Raw genomic sequence first — 15,356 nt, 5'->3', positions numbered from 1 at the left:
TACCGGTTCAGTGAGGATGCTAAACGACTGATAACGATCATCGATTCGTACATCCCTATCGGTTAAGATGGTTGCTCCTCACAGTCGACATACAGCGCGTACAGCGCGTTCTGCACAGAGCCAACTAGCCAAGGAACGACCCTACCAAATTCTCCTTTGCGACGTCACCTGGCTGCAAAAAAAAACCCCGATACATCCAACCACCCTGTTTGGTGCAACTGTGCGAAGAATGTGCTAATCAGCGTTATTCTGGTGCCTGTCTACGGTGGTGTGCGTTGCCAATGGTTTGCGTGTGTAGATGGATCCGTCAGCACATCATTATTGAGTGGCTTTCGTGTTGGATAGGATGCTGGGAGCGCATTAACACGGGAACCACAGTTCGTGATCGCAACAGCAGATAAACCTTTCCGTGGCGGAGATACTGGGCGGAGATGTGCTCACGTTGTCCGGTGAACGGTGTAGTCACGGTGTGGATGGATCGCTCACCACTTCTCCATACCGTTCTGCTAACCGCCCTCTATGTCCTGCTTGTGGATAGCGTGACCGGAAGTGCGGGTGACTTTAACTTCCCGTCCGATTCGGATAGCCTCTACGGTTAGTCGTGACGTCCGTGATCTGCAGTAGCTTGAGTGTATATGGCTAAATTGTATTGGTGGAAGTGTTTGTTGTGGAGCATGTTAAATGTAAATGAATTGCGCGTTATACGTCGTACGCTGTGATACAGCTTACAACTGTGTATTGGGGTACGATTGGCATGAGTCATCTAGGCGGCCAATAAACACGATGGGATGCATACAATCAAAACTCCAACCTCAGCAACTTCACTTCCGCGTTACCTTAGGACCTTCTTTTCGCAACGGCAACGGTCCACATCTTTGTTTACCTTTCGTTTCTTTCCATCTGTTCTGTCTAGAGGGTGACAAGTGTGGCCTGCCGGGGACAAAAACAGGCATCTGCCGGAAGGCAGCCGTATGTCCGCAGGGTATACGCTCCAACGGTGCACGGTGCGAGTTCAGTGGAAACGATCCAGTGGTCTGCTGTCCGGACAGTTCGCCCAGCCTCGGTGATACTACCAGCAACCGTATCACGACCCGTATCGCCAAGCAGGAGTGCGAACGTTTCAACAGCGGATCGGCGCATCTTACCGATCACGTATCGGGACGGCGGCTGGAAGCGGACCGGGGTGAGTTCCCGTTTATGTCGCTGGTGATATTTAATGGCGAGCATTCGGAGGGTACCCGTTGTGGTGCGTCACTGATTGCGCCGAGGTTCCTGCTGACGGCGGCCCACTGCTTCCGGGACGCGTCGCCCGCCAAAGTGTATCTGGGAATAATTCTGCCGAACGATGCGGAGAAGGACGAGTATGCTGTGCGGCAACTACACACGCACGAAAATTACCGATCCCGGCGGAATGATATAGCGCTGCTAGAGCTGGAGAAGGATGTCGTGTTTAAGCGCGACGTGAGCCCGATCTGTCTCAACACGGACGTCAGCGACATTGGACCGACGGTGAACCTCACCGTGATGGGTTGGGGCACCGATGGTAATGGTAAGGATTATTGTGTTTAAGTTTTGGTTCCTTCGATACATCGAGAGTCATTGTTGGTCTTTGTTACATAGTTAGCGCAGATAGCCCTCTGTCAATAGTGTTGATTGATCCGGATCTATAGGACATCTATACGATCAGATGTGTCTCGATAGATTTGTGATGAAGAACAAGCAAACTTCCATACATCTAAAAGATGATAGAAGTTGGATATGGCTAGACGCACTTTGGAATAAATATCCGTGCAAGAGCCGAAGACCTACCTACTAATCTCTCCCACCACCACAATTAAAGCTCTTTGCTTCCCATTTTAGGCATGCGTGCCGACAAACTCTGGAAAGCGGTGGTCAACGAGATACCGCTCGATCAATGCAAACAGATGTACCGATCCGCTAATCTGTCCGTCAGCATTACCGACGATCAGCTCTGCGCACTGGGCGAAATCTGGCAGGATGAGTATACGGACGCGTGCGAGGGCGATTCCGGTGGACCGTTGGTGATGCGAGTGCGGCAAAAGTTCTACATCGTCGGTGTCGTATCAACCGGTGCACCCTGTGGAGGTAAAATTCCTGGCCTCTATACCCGCGTCACCCGCTACCTGGACTGGATCGAGCAACGTGTCTGGGGCAGCAACCAGAGATGAGGGAACACCGCACCGGCTTGCCAGTTGGGCTTGCGGCGATAAGGTTAAGTAAGGTTAGCGTTAACGGACAGCGAAATGGGTACAGCATCAAGGATGCTAGGATCCGGTCCAGATGTATGAAATGGCCGGTTAGCATTCTCAGTAGTGCTAGCATTCTCTGAACACAACCAAACACTCGATTATTTTGAGCGAAGATGGCGCGACTGCGAGACAGAAAGAGGGTATGTGATCGTATTTCTGTTTTGTCGCATGTAAAATTTCCTTTCGAGGGTGTTTTTTTTTATACATGAACATATACATAAACAAATAAAATAATTATTATTCTGTAACTGTTGTTTATCTCTTTTTTTCGTAAGTAGTGAAACAGTTTGATTACAAATTCTACCTCGCCGTGAGGGCTGGGTTAACAATTTTCTAGTCCTTTTTGTTGAGCTTTGTTGTCCCTGATGCTCTCCAAGTTTTCCTAAACTGATTTGGATGACTCCGGATGTGATGTTAAACGAGCAAAAGTACGAATAAATACCTCAAGTATAGTATAGTTGATTCGATTACAGACTTTCGTCTATTTCGTAGTGCAACATTTTAAATTTTGGGGCTTCCGTGGCGCCATCTAGCGGGTTTTACCATTAAAAAAAACTTTTACTGTTAAAATCCGTTGCATCGAATACCATGTGGTACGGGAGGAAGAAAAAATTTATGTATGCGAGTTCGGAAGACCGAAATTATTATTCTCTTGGCTTCACAGCGCAGCAAATCAGTACATCAGTTCGTCAACGATTTATATTTTCTCGCCAGAATCACAAACTTAATAATACAAACGTCGTCAAAAATAGTAAAGACGGAAAGGATCGATGAACAATGGTGCTTTAGAACCGTGTTTAGCGGTAATACTCGTTCGCTTAGTTTTAACCGTTTCACGTAATGCTCTCACGTAACATGTTTGCCAATTCAATATGGTGGAAGTTGACAAATGAAAAAGAAAAAAACCCAACCGGAAATGGGAATGAAATGTATTGCAGTATGTGCAGTATGAACGCGAGTTTTCCAGGTTGTACGCTTCTATGTGTTTTCCCTCTTTTTCCTTTATCACTTAATCTAAACCTTAAAAAGCTACTTTTTTCGAAATTGGGCGCCATATTTCAAAGGAATCGTTCTCATCAACATCAGTAAATAGGCAACTCCAACTCACACATCTCGCACGAAACCCGAGTGTGGTGTCGGCGTTACTAAGAACGTCCTTATTTCCGATTTGCAAAGCCCCTTGTAGCAGTCGTTGCAGGGATCGCAGAGATTAAAATTTGCCGCTAGTGGCTTTGAAGCCAGTCCATCGTAAAAAAAAAGCGGACCGGAAGAAATGCATCTGTGTCGTTCGAATTTGAAGGGTTTTGCGCGGTACGATTGTTTATATATATAACACGGGGTGCTGTATCGATATCCTTACAAGGAAGCCTAGGGCGCCATCTTCGTTTCGTACAAGAATGTACTTCGTTTTCGTTCCTCCATCTTGCGCACGTCTTTCGTTGTGTTTCATTGCGTAGCCTTTTGTTGTTTTGTCATCGCCGCCATGTTTTCCTCGATTCTCTCTTTCTTTCTCTCTCTCTCTCTCTCTCTCTCTCCCTCGATCTCCTTGGACAGGAAGCACCAACAGCTTTACGGATACACAATCGATGGCATCGGCTTCACGATCAGACGTCGGCGTTCCTCTAGCGTGACGTTCCGAGAGCGTCCTGGCCATGGTTTCTGCTGCACATAAAAACCATGAAAGAGAAAGTTTCAAACAAAAGGATAGGAAAATGATCGTACTGGAACAGCATGGATTAGGAGGGGAAAACAATAGTAGATATAAACAAAATGGAGATAGGGAGAGAGCATTATTTACTTGCGCGTCTAGCGGTTTGAGGTTAGGATTTTGATTGTACGATCTGGATTTATAGCAGATAAGATGTAGTGATAAGAAACGGAATTAGGTCCTCCCAACAATCGAAGCACGATCGCTCATGAAAAGCACGCACCTGAATTAGTTTGTTTGACGGTAGTGTGAAGGATAGGCCCCGTATACCCCAATATCTAGCTAACACGCCGCCGACCGAAAGGTGTAAGGTTTGTTGAGAAAAAGATGGAAGCAAGCGGGATAGGGTAGAGAAAGCTGTAGTGTACTAGTTTTATATATAAGAGGCCAACTCCATTCGGGAGCTGGAGGTCTGCTGCTTTGCATGTAGTTCGAAGCGAATTTTACCTCAATTACCCACGATAAGCACATACACACCAACAACAACCCGTTCATCCCCTTCTGTTCGTCGGTTAGTTGTATATGATTGCGAGTTGTTAGCTAAGTAAAAAAAAAACCTTTGTCTAGCGCTCTCACCTTCACACAACATTCTCGTCACTTCAGGTCGGTATCAGGCTGCAAATCTAGTACTGCTGCTTCAAGGAAGGGGAAGGTTATAAATTAATCCGTCCAACTGTGTCGTTCGTGTGTCCCTTATACTAACGCGCACTGTCTACTAAAAGTACAATTGTTTTACTGCTTTCCTAAGTACTAGAGACTATCAGTGAATCTATGCATATGGCTCTTCTTCTCCAACAACATCGGCAGCTAGAGAGAGTTCCTTCTGTTTTGGTAATGCAAACGTGGACTAATGCCACCAGCTGTCTGGATGGGAGCATCCCGCCACTACACTCCCCACGCACACACACACACACACGCACGCACGCTTCCCTTACCCGGAAGCTGCAGACCGAGCGAGTGAGATGGGCCGTTGTTGCTGCTGCTGCTGCTGTTGATGGTGGTCCCAGTACGATGCTACCCCGTCATACGCGTAGTATTCGTTCTGTCCAGATACCGCGTGGGAGGGGGAAAAATCGGCGTTCCAGCAGATAAAATGGTTTCGAAGAAAAGGGAATGTGTGTGTAAAACGATGTAAAATTCCGAGCGTAGTAGTTCGGTGCAGTTTTTGTTTGCACCATAGTTGGATTGTAAATGGAGGGAGGTTGGAGGAGAAGGCAGGTGGAGTAGTATTGTGAGTTAAGAGCATCCAATAACAGGGCAGGCAACCGAGAACACCACAGGGTAGCAATTTAGGATACGAGAATGTTTTAATACGAGGAGTTGTTCATCAAGAAGGTGCATTATATGGCGAGGTCACGAGCGTAAAAAGGATGTGCAAGACAAAAACAGGGAAAAAGAGAAAAAGAGAAAGAGATAAATAAATCAAGATGTCCGCTAATACAAGCAGAGTATAGAGTGGGTGTGTGTGTGTGTGCGTTTGTGTGAGAAGGATCACAATACGCCTCACAGACACGTGCTGATGAGAATATTAAGGGCATTGATTAACACTGCATGAGTAAAGGTTATTGCCATGCTGCAACGAATCTTCATTTCACTGGACATAACTCTTTGGTATTCTACATGATTTAGGATTAAACGTACGGGTAATAGGAATAATTGGAAGGAAAAGTAGAACAGGAGGTAGTGTGAAATGCCATCACCCTAGTCGTTGGTTTAGGGTTTACACGCTCGGTTCCGTTTCGTCCATCCCAGGTTCGGTTTTGGTGTCGGTTTGAGTGAGTGTAAGGGTAGTAGTAGTGGTTTCGGAGGTGCTAGTAGTAGTAGTAGGAGTGGTCGGCGGCAACGACGTCGGGGACGCTGGTGGCGTTGAAGTTGACGGTACAGGCAGTACACCTGCGTCCACATCCCCCATGCTTACCGGTAGACATTTGCAGGCACTGCGATCGTAGTGCGAGCCACTGGTACACTCCTCGTTTCTTGGCAGACAGTCGCAGGTACACGTGTTCGGATTCCACTGCTTTAGCGGCTCGTCCACGCACCGGTTCCGGTCCTCGCGGTTGGTACAATCGCACCGACAGTTGTTCGGATTGTACACCTGCCGTTCGGTACAGTGCCACTCCTTCACGCGGCACTGACACTTGCAGCGCACGTGCTCCTCCACCGGTACCAGCTCGCGATGCGAGAAACGATCCTTCTTGCCACTGCGATACTCCAGGATAGTGACCTGCATAAAAATTGCATGAAAAAATGTCAGATACGTTCGAAAGCGGATCCTCGGCGTTCTAGTCTACCTTGTACAGAATGGTACGATTAGCGACGGGTTCGCAGACGAGCTGGTTTGTGTTGCAGCAGCCACTGCAACGCTTCACCCGCGTACAGGACGGATAGAAGTAGTATCGTGGATTGGTAAGATTTTCCGGACGAAGGCTTACAAGTTGCGATTCGGGTTCACACGATGCCGGTACCGGATTTTCTCCAATGTCGCGCCCACTGTACTCTGGTTGTTGTTTTACGAAAGAAAATTGTTGGATTAGATGGGCAGAAATTTATGTTGGGGGTTTTGCTGCTACTGAAGGTTTGCATCACATCTACGCTTTGTTCTGTTACAGTTTTGAATCGCAAGAATTTCAAGATCTGCGAGTTTTAATAGTAGAACTTCTTTTTTTTTTGCATGGCCTTGGAACTCTTACTTACCTCCACCGTCCATGAAAACACGTTGATCTACAGAATCCGGATCCAGGAGGTTCAATATGTCAGCCGTCGTGTTAAGCTCGGAAAGCTGAAGTGCATAGCTGACCGGCAACTGTTAGGAAAATGGAGAGGTACATCGATAAGTAGATAGCAGAATGTGTTTCTCCTATTGAGGAAGGTTCGCGTTTCAGATTTGAAGCTATTCCCCTTTGTTGTTGATGTAACAACCTGCTAGATGTAAACCTAGGTTATACACCGGCAATAAAGGAACCCGAAAAAAGAAGTCTGCCCCAATGTGCCGCAGCGACCTACATTTGGTGTTAGATATGGGCTTGCCCAACTCCAATCATTTATAGCTATATTCACAGCCGTTGCGTAGTTTCGGGCAGCGATGTTGTGCAAGGAGGCTCTTATCAACGTATCGAACTGAAACTAGAGCTACCTGAGCATTACACTACACGTTCCCGTATTGAAATGTGTAGTTTTATTCCTAGATGTTGTGTTAGTTTGCATTTTTTCTTTTGTAATAGTAGGAGGAGTTGCAGTATGACCATGACTAATTCAAATGCGATGCAATATATCACGAACATTGACCCAACACAAGTGGCATGTCCAAGGTGAATCTTTTTCCTATATGGTCCATCCTCTCCCCATTCCCCCCTGGCGATATATGTACCATACCTGTACGTGCCATACTTGAACAAACAGTATCCGTTTGCTGCATGTGAGTATAAGGGTGGGAAGATAAGCAAAAGAAACAAATGTAAAGTAAAGTCGTCATAATCGTAACGTGCAGTGTGACCATGACCGGGCAAATGTACCGGAAGAAATACCCGGGGGGACTAGCTCTAATACCTATCCAACACTCTAACCCCATGACTGCTCTAGAAGCAATGAACGGATGAAGAGTTCTCGCGAGAATATTATCTTATCAGCTCAGCTCACTATAGGCATCTGATGAGCGAATGTTCGATCTGTATGGGCACTTGTCAGTGGGAGATAAGTTCGAAGACTCCACTTTACTACTGCGCTACTGTCAATAGCGTTCTAACCATCCCGAACGCGTGTGCGCCCTTCAACCGGTTCAGGTGTGCTACGCCCGAAGTATTGCCTGGCCGTTGAACAGTAGCGCAATGAAATAAATTAGAGACATACGCATTAGTCATCCACGGGCACGATACACAGAGCGGTGTGCACATTCCGGTGGCGTGGCGCGGGTTCGTCGCGTGTAGGAAGGTAAAATTATGCTTATCCGGTGTATGCTGCTGTGGGCGCATGTGAATGTCTGTCGGATGACAATCGGATGACTCACACTGCACGTTTCTCTTTGGGTCTCTCTGAGATGTTAGAGTCCTGGATAAGCGAACTCGAAATGTTTAGTAATGTTTATCAAAAACTAAATTTCCCCGCCTGCCAAAGCTCCAATGTCAAAATTCGGGGCAGCTATTACAAGGGTTTGCTAGATGAAATAGCAATGGTAAAACCACTTCTGATCCTCTTTTTTATAGTTGAAGTGCACTATTTATGAGAAGAGGGGCGTAACACGGAGGGACTCCTAAGTAGAGTCCTCTGGTTGGCTCAGCAATTACAAGCTCCTTTCAGAAAACCCGCTCGGATCGAAGTTCGCTGCACTTTTTCTTCCGACATTCCCGAGCGTGATCCCGTTTCGTTGGTTCAACTTCGATGACTCACTGCCAATCAAGACACCTTTCAACGCATTCGTAGACTATGTGCAATGGCGTCTGGGCGACAACGACGTTGCCGAGGCGATCGACGCCCATCTCCACACCGGAGATTTCCTGTAATTTCCATTCCACCTTCATCTCCTCCGTAGCATTCAATCCCCCCTACCACTGCCTACTCACCCCGTCAAATTCTTCCGAACCATTGTCATATTCATTGCGGACGTCATCCTCATCCCACCTGCCGTCACTTGCCTCGTCGTTACGGCGCCGGGAAGATTCGCGCTTCTCCTTCGCAAGCGTTTCCCGCTCCTGCTCGTACCGGGTGCTCAGCTCGTCCGGAAAGATGATGGCGCCGGTACGATCCGCCGACTGCTGCGCCTGGACCACCGGCACTGCACCGTCTGGCAGTACCACCGAAAGCACGACCACCACCAGCACTACCGGTAGCATCGAACGCTTGCCGAACGATCCTGATGCAACCATTTTACCGACTACTGCACACTGCCACTCGCACTATCACACCACTGTCCTTGTTTGCGTCACAAGTTCACCCTTGTCTCGTACGCACCGATTAGCAGAACACTTTGAACCCTCGCCGCTAAAAAACCCGTTCAGAATGCTTCACTTTCGAGAAAAAAGAACAAATAAACAATTAAAAATACAGCACACGTTCAAGCATCACTTTCACCTTCGTGCTTTAGCTTATATGTTATATGTAGGACGCGTAAGTCGTGCGGAAGCGGGGTGTATGGCAGCACCGATGTAAGACGCGTCAATTCAGGCCGATTGGAGACTAAAAATAAAAGCGCACACGTATGTAAAGCCACGCGTTCGATACGAGTGTGCCAGAAAAAAAGGGGAAACCACAAATGGAGGAGGAGTGGCGCGTAGGAGGAGAAAGTGCAGCAGAAGGTGAAGAAGTGCAACAAGTGTGTGACCACTTGCGATGTGTGTGTGCGTCTTTTTCTTTTTTTTTTGTTTGTTTTGTGTTCTGAGGCACACCCAGCAGGAACCGATGGGTTATTAGTGACCTAAAGCTTTACAGAGAAATTGAAGGGTTTGGGCTGCAACTTTGAAGAAAAAGACCATCACTAACGCGGTTTTGATAGAACCGAAAACGGGAAATGAACAGGCCTAAAAAATCACAGACCTTCACATACGCATAGTTGGGTTAGGACTGAATCCTTACCGACATTTGACAAGGGGCTGGAGTCGGCTTCAGGGTGGATTTATCGATCAAACTTATCAGAGAAAAGCCGCAATCCCCAACTACTGTCACCCAACTACTGTCACACGGCTTGCCCGTCTCGCCTGTCACAGGCCCTCAATCGATACGATCGAGTCGTGTGTTATAGCGGCAGTTGCGCATCTACCAACTCTATGTTTTAGTTGCAGCACAACCTGCTACCATTATGCAGTTTGTTGTACGAAGTGAACAAACTGCACAAAGGAAGACCTATATCGATAAAGAACATTTTCTTCCCTTTCGTGCTGTAGGCTTTTCCGCCTGCAACGGGCTCCCTAACTTCCATCAGTTTTCAATGTCAGCGAGACAACAACTGCAACAGAAAAAAAACCCCCCGAGACTGAGACCTAGTTATCGGTGTACGCACACGTGCATCTAGGCGACCGTACACTGCAAGAGTTAGGACAGCAAGCATCCAAAGCCGCTTCCGGTGTGTCCATCAGACACGTGACCACACAACGTTGTAGTTGTGCTTGGTTTTTTAGGAATCCACAAAACCCAGTCGTCGAGTCGAAAAAAAAAAGGCGAAGCGTCTCTTTTACGACCGTAAAGACGGTCGGCGAGATAATGATAAGCTGCGATATACGTCACCGGACAGCAACTTCATCAGCTCGCATCCTCAGGCTACAACATCTGAGGATATTATTGTGCTTCTGGAATTATGGTTTTATCCTTCCCGGAAACCGATCGGAGGATGATGATATTTTTATATCTTTTTTTTCCCAAAGTTTTTAAACCGGAGGATCGCCACCTGCGCCTTCAGCCGGTTCACACACATTGGAAGAATAATTGGTCGAGGTAAAAACAGGTATATTAACAGGTGGTATTGTGCTTGAAAAAGAGAGAGAGAGGGAGAGAGAGATGGTTTTTTTTATAGATGTCACTCGTGAGTGGGAAATATTTTTGACTCCCAAAAATTAGCGCGTTACATAATTTTACTTCAACTTTTCTTCTATACAACAGATTCACAAAACTGTGCATGGACATTACAATCTTCCAAGATATTTCACCACTGTGTTGCACTACTTCTTCTTCTTCTTCTTCCTGGCTTAACGACCTTCTAGCTCTTGCATGAAACTACGGTAGTTGAATAGTCAGTCCTCACTACGGGACGGGACTACGAGACTATCAAATCGGACGTCACGTCTATCGTGGACTCTCCAAGATGGGTATCGAGGTTGCACTGTACAGGTTTTTAAGTGCTTACGATTTAGAATTCCCCGCCCATAACGACCGGGGGCGAGGAACGTGTAAGGGCAGCTAATGACTCGAGTTGTGATTAATTCATCCGGGCTCCTAACGACACACACAGGTATTCAAATTGAATTATACTTTAAAGCCCTAGAATTATGGTCTGTTTTCTGGACGGTCAGTTAACATCCATCGAATCGAACCTCCAAACTATAAGAGAAAGGAACCTCTCTACGCCATTCGTTCCATGAGGCATTCCAGTGGACAGCCTCTGCGGGGAAGTTCACAATCATGTGAGGTAATTCTTAACCTGTTGCTAGTGAAGAAAACGGTTCAAGCACCTGATTAAACCCGAGACCGACTCGGGTGACGTGCCTGGCATGTGAAACGATTTTTGGATTGTATGATATGAGATTACAGTTTCGTCTTAATATCTCACAAACACACGCATACATACAATCCCTTCCCCTTGATGGACGTTTTCCTGCCAGATTCCAGCATTGTTTGAAGTTACGGGCATAGGGGGGAGTTGTGTTGATGAGAGCGGAAGAAATTAACAGCCGCTAAGTGAAACGGATTTGCCCTTACGCGGGGCTCTAATTGGCGACCGTTTCATGTGATGCGTGTGTTTGTCTTCATCTTAACGGTGGGCCAGTATCTTTCCTTGATATCAGCCACACTACTGCTGGTGGTGATGATAAATGGTTACAAGGAGGAGACTTCTCTAAGAATCAGAAAGTTTAGCAGGAAAAAAAACTTGATGACTTTGAAAAACTGGTTAGAGGGTTTAATTCATCGAGGCTTAGTGATAGTGCGAAGGTAAGAACATTACCTTAGAACATAAGGTAAGCAAACAAATCCTAGAATCTTCCCATCAGAATAAAATATTCAATTTTTCAATTTCGAAACCTGCTAGAACGAAGCCTAACCGGTGTTGGGGGCCGTAAGCAACTTCCCTACGGTTCAAACTTTAACTCCCGGATAAATCGCCACCACAAGAGCATTAGTGGATGCAGAACTGCAAAATAGTATTCGGACATGATGAATGAGTCACAATCAATGATCGTCACAAGCACCACCAGTCATCATTTCCGTCCAAGGTAGATTCCGGAACCTTACAGCTCAGCTGTAAACTGTTTGACTCACCGGACTTTGCGGACTCTAGTCCCGTGGATTCGTAGTTGCCAGTAGCGTACAAACAATCAACCCGCAAGTGGTCCGTTGATAAATCCCTTTTTATTAACTTATCCGCCATCGTGCATCCGCGCTATCCATCCCTTGATAGTTGGTAGCTCCCTTACTTCCCCCTCTCGTTACTTGCGTACACTGTCCAAAAACCCTTCCCGAGCGCGCGCGCGCGCGCTCGCACACGCGTGTTTGTCCATCGCATTAGGATGTGGTTTAATATGCAACGGTGGCGCACAAATCAAGAACGCAAAAGCGGAAAAGTGCCTCGCTCGGCGGCAGGCCATCCCCATCCATAATTGGGTACCGGACCATTATCCAATTGTAATACCCGCCCGCCGTACGTAACTTGTCGGGGACACATTGCGGAGAAACAACAGTGCCCGAGTGCCCGATGTGGAACACAGTGTGCACATATCTCGGGAAACCACTCTTCTAAACCGAGAAATGGCAAGCAAAACAACAACAACAAAAAGGGTCATTAAGAAGAAGGCCGTCTTTGTGCGTATGGTGCGAGGCGCTTCAAAATGCAGCGAAAATCATACACACATGCAAAAATGGAATAAGAGCACCTAATCAGGTGGAGCAAGGGGGAAGGGGGGAAGTTTAGGGACCGATGCACAGCTTTGCGAAGCTATGATACGTCAAAACAAGGACTCACAAGTGTCTGTCTGTAGGATCCAGACTCTTTTGATCGCGACAAAACTTCGGGGTTTTGATATCAAACTTTCACGGATGCGGGATTCTCGGATACATAATCTAGAGTTTTGTAGCCCAATGGATGTTAAAGATCGAAAGAGCAAGGGCATTAGATGTTTAGTCCAGTATAACGCACGCACGTTTGCTGGTGGAACACTTTCGACCGTCGTACAAAGCTCAAAGCACAAAGAACACAAAAAACTAGAATGTCTGTTCTTGAGGACACTACACAGTGAGATCGTGTTCGAAATTGCTCAAGGACTCCGCCATCCATTGACTGTCCGGCTTCTTGAGCTAGTTCCGGTAGAAGGGGTTGTTGAGTGATGAAAATGAGTTTGATTGGAGCCCGATATCACACACACGCACGCATATGGTATAGTGTCCTTTGAAGGTTTTTAGGGGCCTTAAGACAAAATTTCCACGACTCACGATCACCAGAAAAACCACTTTGTCCACCTTTTTTGTTGCTTTGGCGCTGCAACTGGACGCTGCACAATATCCAAATGACGGGGACGGAACCAAGAGCACAGGAGATAATGAACCGACCGATCCGACTAACGCGCTGCAACTGCGATGCGATGGGAACCGTCACACTGTCAATGCGTCGTACAATAAGGAAAGAGATAGAGAGAGCGAGAGAGAGAGAGAGAGTGAGAGACCCGATGAGTCGCAAGTGTAAAGCTGTGTGGTGATGGCTGGTGCCACACACCGCAGATGCCATTGACAACACAACTCCCCTGCCTGTTACCCTCACCCGCGCATTAACTGTTAACGTATTTCGGGTTTGCAACCCTTCGGTCAGGTCTCGCGCATACCACGGCTCGATCGCGCAGATATTAGAATATGTGCCTTCCTGCCGCGTAACACGCAACACGCTTTTGGGTCCTATTTCTCTTTCACTTCTACCCCTATTTCTTACCCTCCTGTATCACCCATCGTAGAAAACGTAAACACACAAACACACCGGTGCGTACAGGTGTAATGGAAAGGGGGCTGTTTGTTTGTTTTGTCGCGTTACCTCAACATTGTGCCGTATCGGTGGGGTGAATGCAACAAACGAAACAAGTAGCACCGTAATGATGAGGTGTTATAATACGGGGAGTTCTATTATGCACACAAATACACACATATACGCACACGTGCGCGAGCGCCTAAAATGCGCTCGAGAGATGAAGGTGATGAAGACGGAGCTGCAACTTTAAGAAACACTACGTCTGTACGTCCCTCTGTTTGTTGTACGATACACACCGAAAGACCCAGAAGCAGGACTACCAAGTGACGGTGGCTGTTTGTATATGAAGACTGTTGTCTAGCATCTACAGTTCTTGAGCTGGCGACGGAGTTCGTCAGCGGTTCTAAACACGCTCTTGTAAAGCCTGCCAATAATTTGACATGGAAGTTCTTCTTGAAGAATTGAGAACTTCCCTCTGACGACGAACCTCTGCCGTAAGCTTACTCTGTGCTACTGAGGAATTCTTCAAAATTTACATAGTTTTAGAATCTTAATTTATGCAAAATCGTAAATATGCAGAAAATAGTAATACAACAGCAGCCTTTCACGCTCACCCTCTTAGCGTTCAACGTTGGGAATGGCTGGACCGAACATCAGCGTGCTCGTCGCTCATCGCATCGCCGAAGTTCACGATCGAACCCACGACGACCTTCCCGAAACCCCCCCCCCATATTTGATTTCGCAACCCTCTCGGCGGGGTTTGATGATTTCGACGTCATAATTGCAGGCGCCATTGGATACTCACGACTAGGCCGAGCGGCCCTCTCCGAGACTGCTTTCGTTGCTCTACTACCCCCGTTCGGACGTTCACTCTCTCCAATCCAACACACTTGTGCGTGTGCACAACTCTCCAAACAGCGCACACACACACACACACACACATGCAAAACTGGTGGGACTCATGCCCCTGGCACATGTGTTACCTGGTCGGTGAAGTGGAGGACGTCCATTAATGCATTCGCGACAACGGCCCTATGACTCATCATCAGTACCAGCTCAGACGTTTTCCTTCTTTACCGTGTCTCGTGCGTTTGTTTTCATTCTCAACAGTTGGTTTTCTGTGTTAATTTTTTTTTTTTCATACTTATTTACCTTTGCGCGATACATCAATTAGTACGGTTAGGTAGCACTCGATATGCCCTGAGTGAGAGGCTCTGTCTATTAGAGGCAATGTATGCAATACATTTCGCTCTGAGAGAGCAGATCAGGTGCAGATAGATGATGAGTAAATGGAGCAATGCCTAGAATGCCTCTACAATACAGACTTGAGACTCACGTGTTGGACTCACTAGTGTTTTTTTTTCTTTTCGTCGAATCCTATCAATTTTCAGATTCCACCGTCACGACAACATGACAGAGTTATGCATCCGCTAGAGCGAATAGAGATGATCAATTATACTAGAACGATTTGCTATCCGGCACGGAATTTAGCCTCGCTGAGTGCATCTGTAGGAAGCGGCTAAGCAGCTTGCAAAACATCCTTTTCTTTGGGCTTTGTTGTGTTTCGCATACAGACACGTACCGTCCGGATTAAATAATACGTAAGTGTCGTCAACGGGTATATTGAGTGTCGTGCGCATCCACGCTTTTGTTCCTACGGTATTGTTTAGCCTCTAGTGGGGGTGGTGACGGGCACATGATGCGTTGGCGCAGCGGTGATGCAACGGCT

General features: G+C 46.9%; 2 protein-coding genes across 3 annotated transcripts; one reads left to right on the top strand and one right to left on the bottom strand.

Moving 5' to 3' along the window:
- Positions 1–431: 431 nt before the first annotated feature.
- On the top strand, positions 432–2,197 carry LOC126563766 (serine protease persephone-like). Its single transcript, XM_050220495.1, has 3 exons — positions 432–594; positions 914–1,549; positions 1,861–2,197. The coding sequence occupies exons 1-3, from the start codon at positions 432–434 to the stop codon at positions 2,187–2,189; spliced, it is 1,128 nt and encodes a 375-aa protein (XP_050076452.1). The 3' UTR covers positions 2,190–2,197.
- Positions 2,198–3,826: 1,629 nt separating this feature from the next.
- On the bottom strand, positions 3,827–8,840 carry LOC126559012 (uncharacterized). 2 transcript variants are annotated; one of them, XM_050215119.1, is made up of 5 exons: positions 8,535–8,840; positions 6,673–6,781; positions 6,270–6,475; positions 5,897–6,202; positions 3,827–3,932 (listed from the first exon to the last, which is right to left on the bottom strand). In XM_050215119.1, exons 1-5 carry the CDS (start codon positions 8,835–8,837, stop codon positions 3,840–3,842), a joined length of 1,017 nt encoding a protein of 338 aa, XP_050071076.1. In that variant the 5' UTR covers positions 8,838–8,840; the 3' UTR covers positions 3,827–3,839. The 2 variants fall into 2 exon arrangements, with proteins under 2 accessions (XP_050071076.1, XP_050071068.1); XM_050215111.1 differs by lacking the exon at positions 3,827–3,932 and adding an exon at positions 4,900–5,020.
- Positions 8,841–15,356: the final 6,516 nt, after the last annotated feature.

Source organism: Anopheles maculipalpis, chromosome X (assembly GCF_943734695.1).
Source record: "Anopheles maculipalpis chromosome X, idAnoMacuDA_375_x, whole genome shotgun sequence".
Classification (NCBI taxonomy): domain Eukaryota; kingdom Metazoa; phylum Arthropoda; class Insecta; order Diptera; family Culicidae; genus Anopheles; species Anopheles maculipalpis.
The sequence above is the reverse complement of the archived record's forward strand: the minus strand, read 5'-3'. Positions and strand labels throughout refer to the sequence as shown.

Excerpts from the sequence above, each read along its gene's own strand:
- LOC126563766 (XM_050220495.1), top strand. The coding sequence starts at position 432 with ATGTGCTCACGTTGTCCGGTGAACGGTGTAGTCACGGTGTGGATGGAT. Across the intron at positions 595-913 it reads CGATTCGGATAGCCTCTACG|AGGGTGACAAGTGTGGCCTG; the intron begins GTTAGTCGTGAC and ends TGTTCTGTCTAG. Across the intron at positions 1,550-1,860 it reads TTGGGGCACCGATGGTAATG|GCATGCGTGCCGACAAACTC; the intron begins GTAAGGATTATT and ends TTCCCATTTTAG.
- LOC126559012 (XM_050215111.1), bottom strand. The coding sequence starts at position 8,837 with ATGGTTGCATCAGGATCGTTCGGCAAGCGTTCGATGCTACCGGTAGTG. Across the intron at positions 6,782-8,534 it reads GTTCGGAAGAATTTGACGGG|TTGCCGGTCAGCTATGCACT; the intron begins GTGAGTAGGCAG and ends TTTTCCTAACAG. Across the intron at positions 6,476-6,672 it reads TGTTTTCATGGACGGTGGAG|AGTACAGTGGGCGCGACATT; the intron begins GTAAGTAAGAGT and ends AACAACAACCAG.